General features: G+C 41.9%; 2 protein-coding genes across 2 annotated transcripts in view; one reads left to right on the forward strand and one right to left on the reverse strand.

Moving 5' to 3' along the window:
- tsc1b (TSC complex subunit 1b) overlaps nucleotides 1–5,671 on the reverse strand; it is a 29,526-nt gene extending 23,855 nt beyond the window's left edge. Inside the window, exon 1 of the mRNA XM_070988921.1 lies at nucleotides 5,550–5,671. The gene's annotated coding sequence lies outside the window, so the exon portion shown is untranslated. The remainder of the gene's footprint in view (nucleotides 1–5,549) is intronic.
- A 5,085-nt stretch (nucleotides 5,672–10,756) lies between these two features.
- On the forward strand, nucleotides 10,757–15,181 carry gfi1b (growth factor independent 1B transcription repressor). Its single transcript, XM_070989249.1, has 7 exons — nucleotides 10,757–11,471; nucleotides 11,885–11,985; nucleotides 12,390–12,569; nucleotides 12,722–12,948; nucleotides 13,108–13,245; nucleotides 14,011–14,176; nucleotides 14,638–15,181. The coding sequence occupies exons 2-7, from the start codon at nucleotides 11,892–11,894 to the stop codon at nucleotides 14,814–14,816; spliced, it is 984 nt and encodes a 327-aa protein (XP_070845350.1). The 5' UTR covers nucleotides 10,757–11,471; nucleotides 11,885–11,891; the 3' UTR covers nucleotides 14,817–15,181.
- The last annotated feature ends 6,212 nt before the right edge of the window (nucleotides 15,182–21,393 follow it).

A 21,393-nucleotide genomic window follows, 5' to 3' on the forward strand; every position in this document is an offset into this window, starting at 1 on the left:
TCATCACCGTTGCCCTTGAGCCAAGCTTTTAACCCCCAGCTGCTCTCGTGGAGCCGCTTCATGGCAACTTCCAGGTGTGAATGTGTGTAAGTGTGTGAGTGTGAACAGGGTGTTAATGAAAAGAGCACTGCCCGGAGTCATTGGATAAATTAATATCAAACAGTAACAGTTTTTTGGGCCATTTGAACAAGTAGTGAGCGTAACACTGACAAGCCTTCAGTTTCTAAGGTGAACTCATGAGTGAATGCTTGCTTATTTACACATCCAGCACTTATGGAGCTTTTGGAGTCATCTGATGAATTTAAGTCCAACACTCACTCACTAACAGCTCCATTTTTGGTGCCCACTGACTCCTGAGGGAAATATTTGACTTTTTAGATGCTCAGTGTTCCATTGCGTTCACCAGCTAGTCAGTAACTGTGAGTCTGCCACTTGGTGCTCAGCAGGTGGGGTCATACAGTACAATAAAGTTGGCAGTCAGACAGCTAAACAATAAGCTAAAACTCACTACAAAGCCCCGTGAAGCCGAGGGGAGTGGCAGATTCAGGCCATAATTCTCCATAGATTCATCGCTTCAAGCAACTCCTTTTACTCTGTCATCTGATAGAAACAGCCACATAACTTTAAAATGCCTCAAAGAGTTAATGTTGGACTTCCATACGCCAGGTGGACACAAACAGGACTCCAGATGAAAGCCAATGCTGCTCCGTGCCTGCTGGCTGTGGAAACGAGCAGCTGTTGGCTCACACATTAGCCTTATTAACTTTATAAGGTGATAATATGTCACTGTTGTTTTTACAGCTTTTTGCGCTCCCACAAAGTGGCCAAATAAAATCACTTTATGCAGATTTAAGGGTGTATTGGTAAAACATCAAGTTAAAGGTTCCCTGTGGAGTATTGTAGGGTTGGGCCCTGGTTTTGTTTGTCTTGTGCGCACTCGCAAAGCACACCTGACACACATTCCTGCCAGTGGTTTCACACTATTACACTGATCTGCAGATATGCAGCAAGGAGAAGACTGCGTGCGGGCGAAGGTGGGCATAAACAATGCAGGGTTAAAGTTATATTGCAAATGTTTTATGAGGAAGGAAATGCATTCAGCAGCGTCCGACGTTGAGGTTTGTCAGCTGGTGAATACAATCAGCAAATTGGTGGAAGACATATTCAGATCTTTTAAGTAAAAGTATAAATACAACGCTGTGAAATTAAACCACTACAAGTAGAAGTCCTGCTTTCCAAATCTTACTTAAGCATTAAGTGGTATTACTGTTGGCGCCACTGCTGCGAGGACAACCAGATCGCTTTCCATTTTCCTGAGAGCCAAGCAACTACCAAAAACACAGGACGCACTGCATTTGTTTCCATCTTTCAGGGATGAAACAGTCAGCACCACTTTAGAAATAAGAGAAGAAAGACGCATGTTCACTGAAGAGGTGAAGGGAAATTGTCGTAATTTCATATGGAGTAATAACATAGTTTAAGCATCGCTTTAGGCAAACAAGTACAGTAACTACAGCAAAGGACTGGTGTCGGGTGGAGGAGGGGGGTAGAAAAAGGCGTGAGGAGAAAAAGCACGAGTTCATTCAGTCATTTAATCTATCGTGGAGACAGGAGAGCAGATAGAAACGGTGCCGTTCTGGCTGGATCACCCAGCCTTCATCAGCCTTCATTTTCCTGGGGGAATGAATTACCTGGCTTCAGACAAAGTGCATAATGAAAGCGAGGCTTACAGGGAACCAATCCAAACGCAGATGGTGTCATTATTCTATAGCCGTGACACTATGCCAGCCGCACTTACTTCATAATGATACGTTAAAGCAAAAGAAATATCTATTGCCAGTTTGAGTGTGAAAAGTGAAAGCAGTCGGCGCGCAGTAAAACGCTCCCGGTCACTGTTCTACTGTCATACCTGAGGTTTTAATATCACTGCTGCATTCATGTGCATGTTGCATGTTATAGCTGTGGATGTTTACGGATGAGCTCATTTTATCTACTTTACATACTGTTGGGTAGTCAATGCATCATATTCTATAAGAACGCCATATGTTTGTAGTGTCGCTGTCCTGTGAGAAACACGCAAAGTCAAGACAGATTAGGCAAATAAATAAGGTGGAAAACATCTACGAGATAATTAAGACAGTGAGAGGGATCCAAATGTATGACCTGCACCTTATCTGAGCCTCTTTCTGCTATCAGTGCCCAGAATGAAGGCTTGAATTCAAGAGCTGTATTTAACATTTATTATACCCTTGCAGAAATTAGCTTTAAAAACACACACACACACAGACACACACAGACACACACACACACACACACACACACACACACACACACACACACACACACACACACACACACACACACACACACACACACACACACACACACACACACACACACACACACACACACACACACACACACAGCCTGCCTTAATGTGTTGCCCATTTCAGGTCACTCGTCTGTTCATTTTGTCTATGATACATTCAGGCTAGATGCTGAGTCAGCCATTCAAAGGAAAGGAGGCCAGGGGAGCCTCGCAAATCTCCATCTGAAAAACAGGCATAAATAATCCTGACAGGCAGGTCATTATCGTCAGGGTGTCTGCACCCAGCAGCTTATTCCCTAACGCGAGTAATGAATCAGCAGCGGAGATCTCATCAGCTCTTAAGATCTGCTCTCAACACTCAGGCCGCAACACTCAACGCGCTCGAAGATGATTAGAATCCTAATATGGCCGAAATTGGCTGCTTCTTACAAGTTTAGATGCTACCACACTATTCCATTAGAGCCGAATACTGAGTCTTTCTGAGTCACATGCTACCAAAACCAAGATAAACAGGAGCTAATAGGGAGAGAAATCAGTAACCAGCGTATTACAACTTATCTCCACTCGAGTCATATGTCAGATAAAAACAGTGGCCTCTGAGAAGAAACACGACAACATTAATCAGACGTGCTCAAATGCTTTCTGACTCGCACCGGAAGTCACAGCCCGACTGCCTCTCCGTTATCAATTAACTGCTCAGTCATGGGGTCGGGGTGTGGAAAGCGGATTCAAACACGGCTGTTTTTCGCCGTCGGAGCGAGCGTCTCGCAGGGACAGGTCAGCGGCGCAAACACGAACCACCCTCAGTGTGATCTCAGGCAGCTTGGGAACGCTCAGGAGGACACAAAGGACCTTTATGCAGCGCGAGCACTTCTATGTAAACACTGGAAATTACATTTGGCTGTGCGCACACTGTTACCAGCAGCCTCTTTTTCCCCCTGCATGATTACGTTAAAGCAGATCCAGAAAAAAAAGACAAAACAGGCAAGTTCTGTCTGTTTTCTCCTGCAGTAAATACAGCGGTTTGTTGCAGGTTGCAAGTGGTTCACTGGACTGAATGGAGTTTTTATGCTGGGGATTGGGTCTGTAAAACGGACAGCCCACAGCCCGGTGTTGTTTAGTCAGCTCGCAAACAAACTCACCACAAACAGAGGAAAGTCCTCACGTCTGAGACCCTGAAACCACAGGGTGTTTTGCTTTTTTGCTAAAGATGTGTCCAATTTATCAGTTATCAAAATCATTGTCGCACAGATTTCAGGAGTAACACGGTTAGGAGTCAGCACATGTATTTAGGCTTGATGATGATTTGAGGATACAAAAAAATGAAGTCATCAATCTGGATGAAAAGCAAAACGTTAACTTACACAGATTATTAGAGAAACTGATTATGACTTTGATATACGCACAAAAATGTGATTAGGAGCACAGAACAAGCAATATTTCTTCGACGAGGCTAATTCCTTATCCATGCAGTTACCAGTTTATTAGGTACACCTCCTGAAAACACATGCAGTGTAATCCAACAGGCCTGGAGGAAATCCTCCCTTCATGAAGGTCATAACGTTCAGTTTTCATTGAAAGTCTTTCAGATTGGTGTTAATTCAACCACACGGCCATTCTGGAGGTTTCTAATAATGAGAGGTGTTTCTCAAACTTAAGCAGCCTTCATTGATATAAACACAGTGGACGACATTTAAAAAACCTCCAGGTGTGACACAATACAGCTCAGCAGGACCACAGTCGTCCAAAATGTCCCCACCGCTGAATCCACGCCTGATCATTTTAAGCTTCATGAAGGGCTGACACGCTGATATTTGTCCAAATATCTATAAAATCAGTTGATATTGATCTCATGGGGCTGACATGAGAGCAGGAAGTAAAACTGTCTTTTTTTTTTTAGGTGGCAGATATCCAGCTTATTTTAGACGGCGTCTTATTTTGACAAACCTCTTGTGAGGCTGCCTCTGTGTTTACACATTAAATGCTGATTTGCTGAGATGCTTTCCATATTTGTGGATGTGGGTTTTGCTGAAAAGCCTCTTCACACTGATCAAACCGAGTTACTGAGAAAACAATAAAAACTGAAAAATTAGACAGTAAAACTGGGGGATGTTTTACTATCCAGTTTAAAACAACAACAACAACAATAACTGCATCATCATCATGGGTATTTTTAGGCTTATTACAGTACTTTTATACCCAGTGTAGTTCCATCTGACTACTTTCAGGCCAACATACATACAGGAAACAGCTGAATGAGTCAAACGTGGCCATTTCAAACCATTAGAGCATTTCAGACACTTTCTTTCATTCGCCTCTGGGGAGCTGAACTCATGACCTCAGTATCTCTAAAATCCTGGCCACAGCACAGCTACTAACACACGAGTTTTGTGCATAAATGAGGTGAAGTTGTGACAAACAGACATCAGTTGTGGTTACGGTCCAGCACAATGTGACACAGGGGTCGAGCAGGTCAAGCTGTGAAACTGGTGATCCATTTTGTCTCCATGGTGGCAGGAGAGTGGTGAGGGGTGACAAGTGAACGAACACATGCTAACAACAGGATATCATCATGACTGATGGGACAGTAGGAGGAAAACTGATGAATTCAAGTTCGACGGCAGCCAGGAGATAAAAGCGAGGAAGTATGCTGCAGAAAGCTGCACGGGATATCCTGAGATGCACAACGAGGCATCAAATAAGCAAATAAAAATGCAAAGGTCATGATGATAATGTGTTATACTGGCATGCACAGTGAGAGCAGGACAGAGCCGGACAGGCTGAAGAGCAGCAGAGCTGCTGCTGTATGTGGACTGACCACTGGCTGCTGCCTGTCGTAAACAACTCGCAGAGAACAATGGGCAGGGTTGGGTTTACTTTATCCGATTATAAAAATATGCAGACATCTTTCCACATGCAGACCGAGAACCTCTTCAGAAGCACCAGGAAACGCAGATAAAACCACGATGACATGTTTAAAGCATCAACGGCAACTAAATCCATCACCGGGTCTTTCCAAAAACAAGTCAGTCCCACCGCCGAGAGCTAACGTTAGCTGGGAGCAGCGACCCACACTCGGTCGGGTATTCATCCTGCCTGTCAGCCGTGTTCAATAGGCGGAGAAGCAAGGCCGACAGCTCGCGTTTAGTCAAACAAGGCACATGCGTTGAGATTCGCTGTAAGAAAACCACATAAGATATAAATAATCAGACCTGTTTACCTGTTAGAGTAGCTGCACTCCACAGGGCGCCGCCATCTTGAACACCTCACAGCCCATCCCACCACGGTCAACCTCCGCTGTCGGGCTGCATGCAAACTAATCCCACAAGTTAGCGCCCCGCAAGTCGCAACCGGAACTTACACCAGCCATTCACCCGAATAACATATAAAAATAGTTAGTTAAATTACATCCAATAATTCAGACGTAATGTTTTCTTCTGTCGCCCTACAAATTCTTCGCTCTATTTCAAAGCAAAGATTGTTTTTCCCATCTCCTCATTGGTGGAAGGATGAAGTGTATGTAATGCGGTTTCGCGTGACCCACATGTGAAGAGCGCACGCGCAATTTTTTTTTTTTTTTTTTTTTTTTTCAGGTAGCGGAGCGAACGATATGGAAGCCCATTTCTGCCAGAAAAAAATACTAATGAAAATTGCTTGAAAAGTTAGGAATGGCAAAGATAAACATGTATGTTTGGGCAAAACAATGAGAGCGCAAAGCTAAATTATCAAATACTTGGATATACTTGAATAATTGAATACTTTAATTTTTCTTATGTTTATTTTCTTAGTCAGACTGTGCTATTAAATATTTTAAGGAGGGGTACTGGTGAAACTTGCAACTATGTTCCCCATTTATTTGTTTTGTTTTTTAAAATCATCAATGCATATCAACACCGGGAGCAGCGTTTCTGCTCGTAACATTTTCCATGGTGGGACACCACAAAAAAAATTCATTTTCAATCTGGTCCACTTCCTCATCAAGAGTTTGTTCCTAAGCACAAGGTCTGATCGATCCCCTCCCCGAAGGAGAGGAAGAGGGAGTGAGACCTGAACGGGGTAGATAGAGGTGACCCATGACCGGATTATCAGAGTTTATAAGAATGCAGCATAGTGATGATAAAACTATTTTATCAAGACAAATATAATGCAGATCTACAGATGTGCATGTAACCAGAGTTTGGCCCATCCATATGAGTCAGCTGTCACTCTGTCATTGTTAGTAGTCTACAGAGTAGTTCATGCACTTAATTGATAAATCAAATCAGTCCTATCTTATCTTATTTTTAACATCTTTAAAAATGTCTCAGCTACAAAATAAACATTAAATAGAAAATCCAAATCCAAGTGAACTGATAATGTAAGTCAACTTGGCTTTGGGGGCCATAACAGTTTGCCTGATCATGTTTTAGCGACTGTTGCGATAATTTGCAGTCAAGTTCATGCTCATCTCTTTGGACTCTTTGTTTTTGAGGTCAGTGAAATCAAATTGCAGCCAAGAAACCTGGAACACATGATATACTGATTTTTTCTTTTTTCTTTTTTTTCTTTTTTTTTTGCACTCTCCATGGCCAACTGGTTGTTTTGCACAACTTTTTCTGCAAATTTTGATATTTTAATTTTAGAATTTAATGGTCTACCTCCAGAGAATGCACAAAAAATGATGTTGGATGACAAACTCTATGTCAGCGGGCTAATTAGCGCTTTAGCATCCATTAACAGCAGATAGAGGCAGCTAGAAGCTTTTTGTTTTTTTGGGGGGGGGGTTAAGTTTTATTTACTTTCGGCCACGTTATGTCTTTTATGATGAGTTAACAAGTTAGTTCAGTGAAAGAAGAAACTGAAGGTGTTGTATTTTTCTGTTTAATAAGGAAAATACATGTAGGAATATTTCTTTTCTTGACATTTTGAGAGTTTATTCATCAGATTTAAAAAAGACAATAGAGCTTGTGCAATCTTGCGAACTAGCCTTGTTGCTATGATTTGTGATTGGATTTAGTGTTTCAATTTTTGTACCATTTTCTGGTCGCATGTGCTGATGATGAGGTTCTTATTTTGTTGTCTGTGTGGCCTTATAATACAAAGCAGGAAGGATATGCTGTTTTTTGCCTTTTTGATGTAAAATGTCATCACTTTCATCACTTTCACTTTCATCTTGTTCTAAGATGAAATAAGATGATGCTTTATTAATCCCACAGCAGGGAAATTTGCAGCGTTACAGCAGCAAAATGGATAGCACAATAGCAAGGAATGATAAATGAGTAAACAATGTAGTATGGCCTTATTTGCTTTTTTGCTGAGAGTTAAATGAGATGATCAATGCTATGCTCATGCATGGAGATCTTTGGAGCTCATGTACAGCTGGGCGTTGATTAGCTTAGCATAAAAACTGGTTGCAGGGGTAAGCAGCTAACCTTGCTCTCTCAAATGTGTTTAGTCCTTCAACAAACCATTATGTAAAAATGGTAAATTGTGATTTTATGTGGAGTTATGTGCTGTAAGTATTGTTACTAGTGTTGTCGTCATCATGTGATCACCTCCAGCTCCATTGTTGATTCACATACAGGAGAGTGGTGTCATTAGTCTCATCCAATGCTCAGTAAGAAAACAAAGGAAAGTATTTCCCACGATATGAGTCTATTAATCTAAAAGATCAAATAATCAATGCAGGGAGATATTTCAAACACCTGCCTGCTGCCATGCTCATCATCCACATCACCCCCTTTTCTTCTTCTTTGTGCCGCTGTTCCCCACTGATGATGGGGGTCTGTAGGAAGGGTTCCTCAGCGCCCAGCAGGACTGCCCACCACATACTGGTAGAACATCTGCAGCATCTTGTTGCAGACAGTGGAGCCTCTGAGCCTCCACAGGAAGCAGAGCCGGCTCTGGTCCTTCTTGTGCAGGGCCCCTGTGTTCCCCTCTCCACTTTATCCTGTCGTCCAGGTGCACTCTGAGGTATCTATAGGAGTGAATGCAATCTAATATAACAGTGCTGTAATAAATCTGACTTTCATGAAGATTATAATGTTCAGTTGTTGTTCAAACTGATTTAGAGAGGTGTTGATTCAACTTTCAGATCATTTTGGAGGATGTGTTTTGTGGTGTTGCATCGAGAAATGTTCCTGTAGACCGTTTTCTGAAACTTAATTTAAACGATGAATCTGATTTCCTTTGTAATGATAAGGGGTTACAGAAACCCAGTAAAACTGATGGATTTCAGCAGGACTGCTGGGTGTTCATGCACATCAAAAAGACTTAAGAAGAGTCATTTGTCTTAGCAGTGCGTCCCTGTATCCAAACAGAAAGCCGGGACCTGTTTAATCCACAAAATACTTGAAGCAACTTTCTCAAAAGTGTAGTAAAACAAATGAACCTGATGACACAAGCCGTTCTCACTCCAAAGCAATCACACACAGACGCTCGCTCTGGATCCAAGGAAAAGTCCACATATGGAGGGGTGGTTGGTCAGCCAGGTGACCACTGTTTGTGTCCCATGTGACACCAAGGGGGAATGTTGATGTCTTTTTAACTTATGTACAATAAATGCAGAAAAGACAAAGCAAGCAAGCAAGACAAATTCTCTTTCTCACCACAAACACTTCTGTACTTACGACACATATAGCTTGTATGCCATAAGAAAGGGGAAAACACTGCAGATTTAATACTATTTAAAAAGTTACATTTTTTTTTTTTCAAATGAATTGATGTTTTTTATAATATCTAGTTTTAGGGGGCGCTGCTAAAACATGATGGAAATGACTTTTTCTGAAAGCACTTTGAGACTTTTCCCTTTAAAATCAAACAGCATATGCCAAAATACCTGCAGTTCTCTTCTATGAAAACTATTCTGATTAAGCAGCTGGCCCGACAATATGCACCAGAGGATTGGTTTTGGCTCCCACGTTTTAAGATTTTAAGTCTGCTAATGATGGACATTCAGCAGAAAGTAAACAGCATGTGAGCAAAATGGGCCTCCGAAAGCCAAAAGTTAATTAGCAAAGTAAGGAAACTGTTCCACTGAGGTTGCTTCAGTGATGTGCCACAGCGTAAAATAAACAGATTGGCCTCAACTTAATTGTTATTGCACAAGTGCCAGTGTACACTTAAATTAGGTTTTCCTTCAAAACAGAAAATGCAAATAGTGGTAGACATAAACTTGAATGAACTGTGACATGTACGCTATGAAGTAAGCAGTAGAATGACTCTAACTATGATATATCTACAGTCTGCAATGGTTTCCTCTCTAAACATGCTGTCAGCTAGTTAAAATGCCAGCATGGTTCTTTTGTTTCTGTATAAATATTATTTTTTGTCATCCTTAATTCAAAAATACAGTATATAGTTGGCTGAGCATGTGTGCTCTTTTATAACAACGCTTCCGTCTGGAAAAAGGACAAAGCAAGAACAAACAGAATCGCAAACAGAGAAGAACAACAAGCACGCAGGCAGAGGCATGTTTATTGGTGAAGTTTCAGAGGTCCTTGTGCCTTGAACAGGCCTTATATAAGACAATATCAAGTCCATTGAAGATCAGTTTGTCCAGTGCTGTGCTATGTGTGTTGGTATTTATACATCCTTGTTTCAGGCTCGCAGACTCTGGTCCTGGAGGAGTTGCAAGCTCGACCTGTGGACAGTGAAAGTCACCGCAGCAGAAGTGTCAGACCTTCACAAACAGTAATATAAGTGATACAAACGCTGTAGTTTATTTTGTAAGGCTCCTTTTAAACTTCAGTATGTAAGTAATTGAGAAGATGAGACTGAATCTTCATGGGTCCATATTACAATTAATTCATAATGAAGCAATTAGGCTCATATCATAGGTTAACATTCCAGGTATTTGCTTCTTGATACAGTCATTTTTTAAATATTATATTATATTATATTATATTATATTATATTATATTATATTATATTATATTAATTAGCAATTATTGTGTTAACATTCAGTGTACAGTAATAGTGAAATACCTTACCTTCCACACACACACACACACACACACACACACACACACACACACACACACACACACACACACACACACACACACACACACACACACTCACACACACACACACACACACACGGACATGGACACTAATTCAAGTCAAGATTTCGGATACACACTCTGTCCACAAGATGTCGCTCTTGTACTTCTTCCCACAAACAAATCCTGCAGTCTTGAGATGTTTCTCGACTCCTTAACTCCATGATTTTTTTTTCAACAGGATTTGACATGCTGTCATTCTTTTACGAAACTGTTTTTTATTATCATTATAAATAGATAAAATTTAAAAATCTAACTGCATAATATTCGTCATTTCACCGGCTCTCCTGCCGCTCTGTAGCCTAACATGTGACACTGAGGAAATCTGTCATGTCTGAATATCAGTATGCTTCAATAAATACAGAGACAACAGTCGTAATCTCCCAGACTGGTTTGGTGTGTGTGTTTTGGTGTGTGTGATATGGAGGTGCCGCAGTCTCATAAGATCTTGCACACGACACGGTCGCACACACATTGTGGGCTACTTCGAGTAAATCCTGTAAATCAAACATTGTGAGGTGGAAATATTTGGTCGGGTGTTTTATCTTTTATTTATTTTTTTTGTGATTTTTTTTCTTTGAACTTTTTTTTATTTTTTTTTTTTAATGAAAACGTTTCAAAGTTTGCATTTAATTGCAGCGTCTTCTGGGATCCGCGCAAATTGCATGCGCGTAAATGATCCTTCGTTGGGGCGCTGAAATCCTCTGCTTTAAAAAATGTATTTCTGAAGTTCAGTTTGAGCCTTCAAGCCTAACATACCTTCTCGGAGCGCTGGTTGTTTTGTGTAACTGTTTCAGGGCCAGCAAAGGCCCTGTGTTTTTCTACGCAAATTTCCACCTGCAGGTTGGCCTTCCATTGGTTGAAACCACAGTCAGATTCCCCTGCACAATTATCTGATTGAAAATCAGGGAGGGGAGAAAAAGAAAGAGCAACAAGTGTGATGCTTTTACACTGCTTTGCTTTCCTGACTTTTGAGAAAGGATTTTGCGACGTGTTTTTCCTCCGATGAGCCGCTTCACATCCAAAGAAGAAGGAAATTATTCTTATTATTGTCAGGCCGAGCGCAAGTTTCACTTCGACGGGAACCTTTTCAGTTAACGGTGAGTGTCTGCTGACAGTAAAATACAGCCTAAACGCTGCTGGAGGGAAACTTTTACCGACTTTTATTCATTTCCCAGCAGTGACAGAATAGTATAAACTGTAGAAATATCTCAAATGTGCCAATTCAGCTTTACATCTGAAGGCCTGTTAACGAAGAAGAAGGAAAAAATATTTTCTGCTCAGTTTGCGCCAGAGATCAATTATGCGTATCAGATTATAAGAAATTAAAATTACAACAGATTCACCCACCTATAATAAAAGACTGAAACGATGTTAATTAAATATAAAAGAAAAGGATCTTAGACTTAGGCGCTTGCGTTGACAAGCAAGAAATGGGGTATTTTACTGACTTCCACGATTTATTTCAATATACTTTAAAGCGATGTGTCACTAACCATTATTTTTGTCGCAGGATCAACATGCCGCGGTCATTTCTGGTGAAAAACAAAAGGTGCGCGTCCTATAATGTTCACCGATCATATGAAGAGGAGCCGAAGGCCCTTGTAACCACAGGTAAGACTGGATAAAAAAATGCAAAAAGAAAGTATTAATTGGGAAAAAAAGATCTGGATTTGTGAGGGAAGCAACAGTTTCAATCAAGCTTCTGTCTTTTTTTTTGTTTTTGCTGCTTCATGTCGTTATTTTAACGCTGCGGCGTCTGAAACATTTGCATGAATTTCGATTGGTCGGCAGATTTTTAAACGGACCTGCATTAATCATCTATATGATGTTAACAAACTCATATATCTGTCCCCAATTCAGCATTTTAACCTTCAAGGTGTGTCCTATCTAGACAAAAAGTCCTCCAAGAGGACCTTCAGCGTTTTGTTGTTTTATATTGACTTGCTGTGTAATCACACAGAGCTCAGAGTCATCTGCTTGAATGAATCACACTTTTATTTGCTGTGGATTTGCAGAGGTCCCAACAGAGGCTGAGAGCACAGACTCCTCAGACGGGCCTCAGTCGGAGGGACAGTGTGACCCTCCGGAGGGCCGCTTGCTTGAAAAGGAGGAGGCAGAGCTTGAGTGTCCCTTACCTGCTCACCCAGAGCCAAGCAGACCCCCTGTGGCCCCCACACAGCCATACTACCTAAACGGTGAGCAGCCAGTGCAATCATCTCCATCTTTTTCTGCTACATCTACAGGATAACCTTTAATACATTATTAATTTGTGTGTGTGTGTGTGTGTGTGTGTGTGTGTGTGTGTGTGTGTGTGTGTGTGTGTGTGTGTGTGTGTGTGTGTCCTCAGAGTCTCACATGGCAGGATTCCCTCCTTACTATAAGCCCACCTACGCCTGGGAGCCGCTGCCGTCCTCCTACGAGCTCCGTCAGATGAGTTTCAGCCACGCGGTGCTGCAGCACGCCAGCAATCTGTATGGCAGCCACACCAGCAGCAGTGCACAGCCTCAGCCTCTGGACTGCAGCACACACTACTCCCCCACCTCCAACACCTACCACTGCATCACCTGTGAAAAGGTGCGCACCACGTTAGCCTCACACCCACACATAAACCATAAAGGTTTCATTTTTGTTGAGAAACTTCTCATAGAGACCAAATGAAAAGGTACATGTGTTATAAAGTGGGTTCACTTCTCTGCTGTCAGCCACAACGTAAAAGGACTAACTCTGCTTTAGGTGTTCTCAACGCCCCACGGACTGGAGGTCCACGTCAGGAGGTCGCACAGTGGAACCAGACCTTTTGGCTGCAACATCTGCAGAAAAACCTTCGGCCACGCCGTCAGCCTGGAGCAACACATGAACGTCCACTCTCAGGTATGTCAGTGACTCCAAATAAGAATAAAAGAATAAGAATAAAAGAAAAGAAAGATAAAAGTTATTCAAATGTTTTGTCCCTTGTATGCCTGCAAAGTTCCTACACTTCCCACAATGCATTAGTACATAATACTGCCTGGGAAATGGCCACATCTGTTGATACTGACATGTGTTTTTTAACATATGCTCTATGTAAAAATGTGTTTTCTCCATGCCCAAGTTGAAATGACATCATGCTGACATCACTATGACATCACAAGGGTTATTTTCTGTCTATAGAGCACATTATAGCACATGTTTGTAATCTGAGCAGCACTCCTCATGATGAGTAAACCAATCTTGAGCTTCCCAAAGTCCAAAATTTTTTCATTAGTTTTTGAGTCAATAATTGATAAAGTTCTGACATCAAATCCAGTCTATAATTATTCAGTCATATTGGCAAAATGGTAATTGGCTTATAAATTGATATTAACTTAATTAAAAGATCAGGTGATTTCACTAAATCCTGGTCTTTAGTTTTACAGTGTATAACTGAATAAAAATAACCAAATAATCTCACCTTAAGGTGCATTTAGTAGCTGTTGTGGAGCTAAAAAAAAAAAAAAAAAAAGCATAAAAATTTAGCTTCATACGTAGGAAAAAAAAGTCTATGATCTTGTGGTGAGATTACATTGTCAACAGCCAAAAATGAAATTTGAAGCTCATGACATGCTGGTCATTTTTTGATGAATGCGTAACACGTTTTATACTTTTGTCTTCGATCAGGAAAAAAGCTTTGAGTGTAAGATGTGTGGCAAGTCATTCAAGCGCTCCTCCACCCTCTCCACGCACCTGCTCATCCACTCAGACACGAGGCCTTACCCCTGCCAGTACTGCGGCAAGAGGTTCCACCAGAAGTCCGACATGAAGAAACACACGTACATTCACACAGGTAAGTCGCAGCATGTAAATTGTTTTGGTGGCCATCTTTTTTTTAGTATCCCAGATCTGTAGTCAGCTGCTTTTCAGGTGCAGCATGCAGGAGTTGTTTCCAGGAGTTCTGTGACTACTGATAAATCAGAAAAAGAAACTTAAACAAATGTGCTGTGGATTTGCATATCTGGTTTTCCTGCTTCACGCAGGGCTCTGTAAAAGGAACTCTATGCTGTCCATATTTGTTGCCAATAAATGTTTGACAAATCTGAACAATGGCACAATTCTTCACCCCTAGATATTAATGCAAACTTTACCCTCTGGTAAAAACACCATTTATGGTACAGATGACACACCTGATTATCTAAAAGCAGAAAAAAGAAAACTGAAAACTTATTGATGAAAATGATTTTGAAAATGATCCAAGATTTCATTGTGTGGATTCCTTACTGTGTTTTCGGTGTGTGTTGTATTTTGCAGGTGAAAAGCCCCACAAATGCCAAGTGTGCGGTAAAGCATTCAGCCAAAGCTCCAACCTGATCACCCACAGCAGGAAACACACAGGCTTCAAACCGTTTGGATGTGACATTTGTTCCAAGGGCTTCCAACGCAAAGTGGACCTCCGGAGGCACCACGAGAGCCAGCACGGCATGAAGTGAAGCCCAAACGAGCAAGAGAGCCTCAGCAGCAAGCGTTTGTACGTGTCCAATACATCTCTATCAAAACAATGCGCTGATATTGATATGATCTAGATGTCTGATACATTTCGGCCATCCTTTACAGAGAAACTATTTCAGTACTATTCAAATGTATCAATTAATATATTGGAAGGTGTCATCTCTCACAGGTGTGTTTGCGTGTGGATGAAGGGGAGACGTGCTGATGTCGCATGTGTAACAATTTTGAGAAAACAACGTGAATGTTATTTTTTGTTTCATATAATTTATTTAACTATGCTTGAGTGACTGTATGTTGGCTGTGTGTGAGTTTAAATGCTGTCAGCTGAAATAAAGGGTTAACTGAGTTGGAGAATCTTTGGTTGTTCTGTTAAAACAAAATTATGCAAAGTGAGATACGATATACAATCCTTAGTAGCTGGAAGGTAAAATACACGCACATGGTTTGTTTAAGATGACACAGCGAGCACTGTAAACACACTTTTTCTCCGTGTTTGGCTCTTTCTGTGTGTCTTTCTGAGTCACTTTCCTGTCGGAGCAGGATGTAGAATTATGGCACTGCAGCCTCAGGTGAAAATCTCTTGCGGGACCAGAGATAGTGTATAATGGAGTAATCATGTATTCAAATAGCACTCCTGGAACACCATGCAAATCTGGGGCCAGAGAGCTGCTCCTTCCTGACAGTCGACTAGAAAGCAGACGATGAAAAGCTCAGTGACATATTTTATAATTCTGCTTGATGCTCTGCAGCTTCGTTGTCGTTACACGGGAGGCGAAACCAGCTCAGTAATCTCAGTGAAAATCAGACTTGCACAAACTGTCAGCTAGACCATAATGTATTTGGGCCACACACCCTTTCATACATGCAGTGTAGCTGCTTGGTCTTTACAGTGAGATGAGGGATTCATAAGAGGCAGTGGAAAAGGGATTGATTACTTAGTCAACTGTCACCACACCCAGCCAGCCTGTTGGATTTACCTCAACAAACAAATGGAGGCTCTAACGAAGTCTCACCACCTTCCTCAAACACCAAACCTGTTAGGACATTAAGATGCTTGGGGCAAATCACATCATCACCTGGGCCTTTTAAATCTGACCGGATGACTAGATGATGTCTGGTCAAGAGTTAAAGATCCACAAGACCCACTGCTGCTAACCCTGACCCTAACCCTAACCCTAACCCTGACCCTGACCCTAACCCTGACCCTAACCCTAACATCAGGATGATGACACATTTTTTCCGCTGCATGGATCTTACACAGGATGTAAAATGACACAGATCATGAAGATCATATGGAAATTAAAAGATGGCATCATGACTTCAACAATAGTGTATTCACCTACAGTATGCTGGTTCAGAGGGACTCAGTGCTAGAGAAATCAGTGTCCATGCAGGGAAGAGGAGAGGTGAAGGCTTACTGTCTGGTAAACAAATCTGAGGTCTTTATGCAAAATGTTGTTTATACTGCCAAGGCAACAGGGTCTGCCATGATCCTCCACAACAGTTAGACCCGCCGCAGCAGCTGCTGCATCCTGGTGTGAGGACACAGAGCAAATCAAAATCCTGCACAGGTAACCAACAGACAAGAGACAAAGAGGATCATCTTGGGTGGGACTAAACAAACAGGATGTGGCTCCTGAAGGGGTGGGGGGGGGGGGGGGGGGGGTGCTGAGCATGCCTGGGGGAAAACAGGAGAAAATGAGGAAAACATGCAGGTCCACATGCACATGAAATATCTCATACAGGTGCATGGATGTGAAAGCTTAATTTTGTTTTTAACACAGATGTCTGACGATGCAGCAGATGAGGGCTGTGCTGTGCTGGAGGTGTTTTGTGGTTGTTCAGCCCTTATTCATTTGCAAATGCGTGTTGCCTGAGGTGTTGTTGTATCCTTGCAAATTTACATGATTTTCTTTCTTAACTTTTCACCTCTCACTGAGCGTCACGTGGGAACGGTCAGAGAACACTTTCTGAAAGTTTTTCAGATCTGCATGAAAGGGTAGATGGAGCCAACAACAGGAATATATCTACACGTTAAAAGTGTTGTTTGCACTCTATCAGGTATCCATAACATGTGCACAAGTTGCTGCCTGAACAGGGGAGTAACAGCACAATCTGATACCAGAAACCAGAAACCAGACTTAGTGCTGTCTCTCAAAACCAGCACACCCCAATCCAAATGTAGCTATGTCAAACACACACACACACACACACACACACGCGCACACACACATACACACACACACACACACACACACACACACACACACACACACACACGCGTACACACACCTGGCAAAGAAATGGAGTGCAGAGGTAAAATTTGTCTTGCAAATTGGTTCTATGCAAATGATCTGATGGCAGGTACTGTGGAAACGCTGCAGGATAGAAGGATGGCTGAACACACCTGAGGCATAAATGACACATTCAAGGAAGACAGAGTGGGAGATCCCCAAGAAGGGTCACTCTCTCCCTCTGGTTAACAGACCTTTTGTGGCAACATGTCTCTCCAACCGACTCTTGTTTTGAAGATAAACACTACCCCTCAAAAAAATCACTTCTACATTTGTAGCACCCAGAGTCACTCTCTGTTCTTCCTGTTTCTACCTTTAATCTGATTCCTGGTCGGCCGTTTTCAGCAATTTCACATTCAAATGACCCGTCTTTCATGTTTCTCAGTGTTTATTGCATTTGAAACGCAGCCCATTCCTCTCCTAAGACTGCATGAGACGGAGCCGCATGTTACATGCTTTTCATAAAATCAGAGCACACATGTAAAAAGAGAGGAGTGGAAAGAAAACAAACAAATATTGCAGACTCATTATGGATACCTTGAATTGTGAATTCGGGGTATGTTTACAAAAGAATAAAAATTGACATGTTTATTCAAGTGTCACAGCAGCAGGAAAGAGGCCAGAAAAGGTGGAGCTTCCAAATCTGTAGGAGGTATATGAGTATAGAAACACTCACAGAACATGTAACATATAAAAGAAAAAAAATCATAAATTTTAGTGTAATAAATTTTATAAGGAATTTAAAAATGGATCTTAGATGTAATGAAATATCATTGAGACAAAATCTGACCTATGAGAGTGATTGGAAATGAAGAAGTAAGCTGAGTGACAAGTATAAGGACTTATTTTAAAGAATTATGTGGTCTGTGTGGAGCTGGTGCTGAATGACATGCCAGTGATCACATCGCTCACATCTGTTTTTAAAACAGACCCAAAAAGGAAAAGAAAACTGTCAGCAGATTTCCTCTGCGTGACTGGACACAGGATGATACTGCATGATCACATCCGCTGTTGTCACACAGTCTGGGGGTGTCATTCTTTTTGATTGCCGGTGACACTGTGCTGTGGTGCAGCGTGGCCTGCCCTCCCATAGATAAGCGCGGTGATGATGCATAAGAAAGACCACGCCCACAGAGTGTCAACAAGAGTGAGGAGGGGGAAAAAGATGCATCAATTAATATTGATGTGGTTGCTTTTTCTGGGATGGTTGCTTTTCTGGTTGCTTTTTCTGGGATTTAATCTGTTTTATAAGTAGGCAACACAACACTGGTGCCTGCTGTAAATGGGAGCCTGGGAAGTAATTTTAGTTTCTAAATTGTGTATGTTTACATTCGTTCCTCACCAAATGCATTTAATTTTGTTGCAAAAGATTAATTTATCAACGCGCCTGTCTGACGTGCCAATAAAACATGTCAGCAGTGGTAAGTGCTGATACCGGCTGCTTCGTCCTCCGTGCCCTGCGATCTTGGATGTGAGCCATGTGGTGAGCAGTATCCTAAGAACCACATGCCATCGCCGTCTCTGTCTGTTTCCCTGCAAAAACTGTCCAATGAAAGCAAATGAAAAATGAAGAAAATACTTTTTTGAAAGTAACTTCAGCTATTGCTGACTATTTATTGTTTTTTAATTCATTAATTGTGTTTGCTTAATAATGGAAAGCTGCAAGAGGATTTGAAGGCAGCATCATTGCAAGCAGACAGTGTAGAGCAGTGGTTTCAACCCAGGGGTACTGACCCTTCCAGTGGGTCATGAGGTAAATCTGAAGGTTCATTAGATCATAAAGAGGAAAGGAAAGCAGAAAAAAAAACCATTTATGCTTCATTTAATGAAATTTATTGCTTCACAAACTTCTCTTGTGTTTTTTTTTATTGCCCTTTTCGATTTGTTGGTTGGCCCACCACTTTGGTTCAGGCTGAAATATCTCAACAAATGTTGGATAGCTTGCCACGTTTATGGTCCCCAGAGGATGAATCCATCTGATTTCATTAAGTGATACTCTGACTTGCACCAGAAGCAGGTTGTCATTCTTGGCTTTTAGTGAAATGTCTTGATAACTATTGGCTGAAAAGCAATGAAATTTGGTCCAAAGAAAGAATCCTAATGACTTTGAGGTCACAAGCCAAAAAGGTTGGGAGTCACTGGACTACTTTACTGTGCATCTTAACTTTTTCAGAGTTGCATGTTAAAACTGCAATGCTTGAGCAGCTGTGTGACAGACAAACATTTTATCAGAGCCACAAATTTCCAGACTGCAGTGAAAGCAATCACTGAGTGATTGCTGAGTTTTGCCTACAGAAAATGACTTAGCTTCATAGGTGTAGCCTAATGTCTACATCACATCACATGTTCAGATATGGCCATACATACTGAGAGCCTCTCTGGCTGACAAGCAGCCAGCTGCTGGTCCAGAAGTTGGAGATGCAGAAGTTGAGGGAGGGAATGACAGGAGAGGGGATATGCTGAGTGAGCTCAGAGTGAGTGGGAGAAGGGGGGGTGAAATCTGAGGCCTGCAGACTCGTTCAGCGTCAGCCGGGAGGTGGACACTCTCTGATAACCTTATCATGGCCTCCCCACACTGTAACGGCTAGAACAGGCCAGCAGAGCTGCAGGGAGGAGTGGACAGGCCCTTGACTGAGATAGCACCAAGAGCTGGATGAATACTCGATGGACGAGGGCCCCCTGGAGAGAGAGAGAGAAAGAGAGAGAGAGAGAGAGAGAGAAAGTAAAGACAGAACGATTGTCAAAATCCTTACTTCACGGTACACAACAGATTGTCAGCCGGAGCCCCTCCTCCTCACGTCCCTCCCACCAAACGCTGCGCTTCGTAGCGCTGTGATAGGCCAGGCTCAACGTTGCCATTTCTGTTTTGACTGAAGCTCTGATGGTGTTCACAAAGTTGGCACAGCTGTATGCTTCAATTTTCCAAAAAATTACTGGAGAAGCCAGTGTAACAGAACATACAGTAACAAGCTGAAAAGAACAAATAGTTAACACAGTGAAGAGTGTAAAAGCAAACAAAACAAACTGACATTTAAAAGAAAAGCAAATAAATTGGCAATCAAAAATGTACTCAAAAATTCAAACAAACATGAACCTACAGAACCAGTTACCCTCTTCACACCGCTCCTCTGAGGACTGTGTGCCAGAGGGCGAGGGTTTTCATTAGGAGTGGTATGGGCTCCCAGTAAAGAAGTGAGGGAGGTCTAAAGCTTCCTGTCGTATCCTCAAGTCTGTTCTTTAGAGGAAGCCTGACTCCTTCAGTGGTGAAGGGTACCTGGCAGTTCATTTAGCCACATTCGGCTCTGATATTTCCAGTACTGAAGCAGTCCCATTGCTGTTATAAGGCCATATGCAATTTGAACTAGCAGTAAAAGCACAGGTGTGACTAACAACATTAACAACGCCTCTGCTCTATTCAGCTATCACACTGAGCCATGTCGGCATACATCATTTAGAGCTCCATCACTGTATTAATTACACCTTTGCAACTATAGACACGTCATGCAGTCTGCTGTGACAAAGAGTCACATGACAAAAATCATAATCAGGTTCATCTCTGTGTATCCAGTGCAGAGACTGATCCAGGAACTGCTTAGCCTAGTAGCCATAAGCAAACACGTAAGGACACAAGAACTCCAAAGTTGTCCAATTTACTCGATATGCCGTATCAAAGATATTAAAAGTAAGATACTGCAATACAATAATAAAATCCAGATGTTTCAATTCAAGTGAAGGTGATTAAAAAAAAGTGAAGATGGCAAAAGGCCCACATTGTTACAAGTCCAGTGTCCTCCCTTAAAGGCTTCAAGAAAGAAGACAAACTAGAATCAAAGTAAACACAGTGTCACATCAGGCCATAATTGCCTATACAACAGAATCTTAAATAACTTGGTAAACACACAGGCACAACTGTTTCTTCAGAGTCTTCTGTCTTCTCTGAGGGGATGACAGTCTGTTGACAGTTTCTGGGAGGGACAGCACACAAATCCTCTTTAATGAGGTCCTTCTGACAACAGTGGATGTCTCTGATGTCCTCTGACAGAGCAAAAACACTTTGAGAGGCTGTTAAAATACTCAAAACTCAATATGAAATAATAGCACGTAGACATATCCTTCGCACAAATTCAGGGCAGTCAAGAAATACTGTTTAACTTTGATGGAAGCAGATTCCATCATTCGCGCTGTCAGAGAATAGCCTTCATCGATGCATTTTGTTTGGTTTTACACCGCCACCACGTGGTCAAATGCGCACATTGACTTTCAC

Source organism: Chaetodon trifascialis, chromosome 20 (assembly GCF_039877785.1).
Source record: "Chaetodon trifascialis isolate fChaTrf1 chromosome 20, fChaTrf1.hap1, whole genome shotgun sequence".
NCBI classification, from domain to species: domain Eukaryota; kingdom Metazoa; phylum Chordata; class Actinopteri; order Chaetodontiformes; family Chaetodontidae; genus Chaetodon; species Chaetodon trifascialis.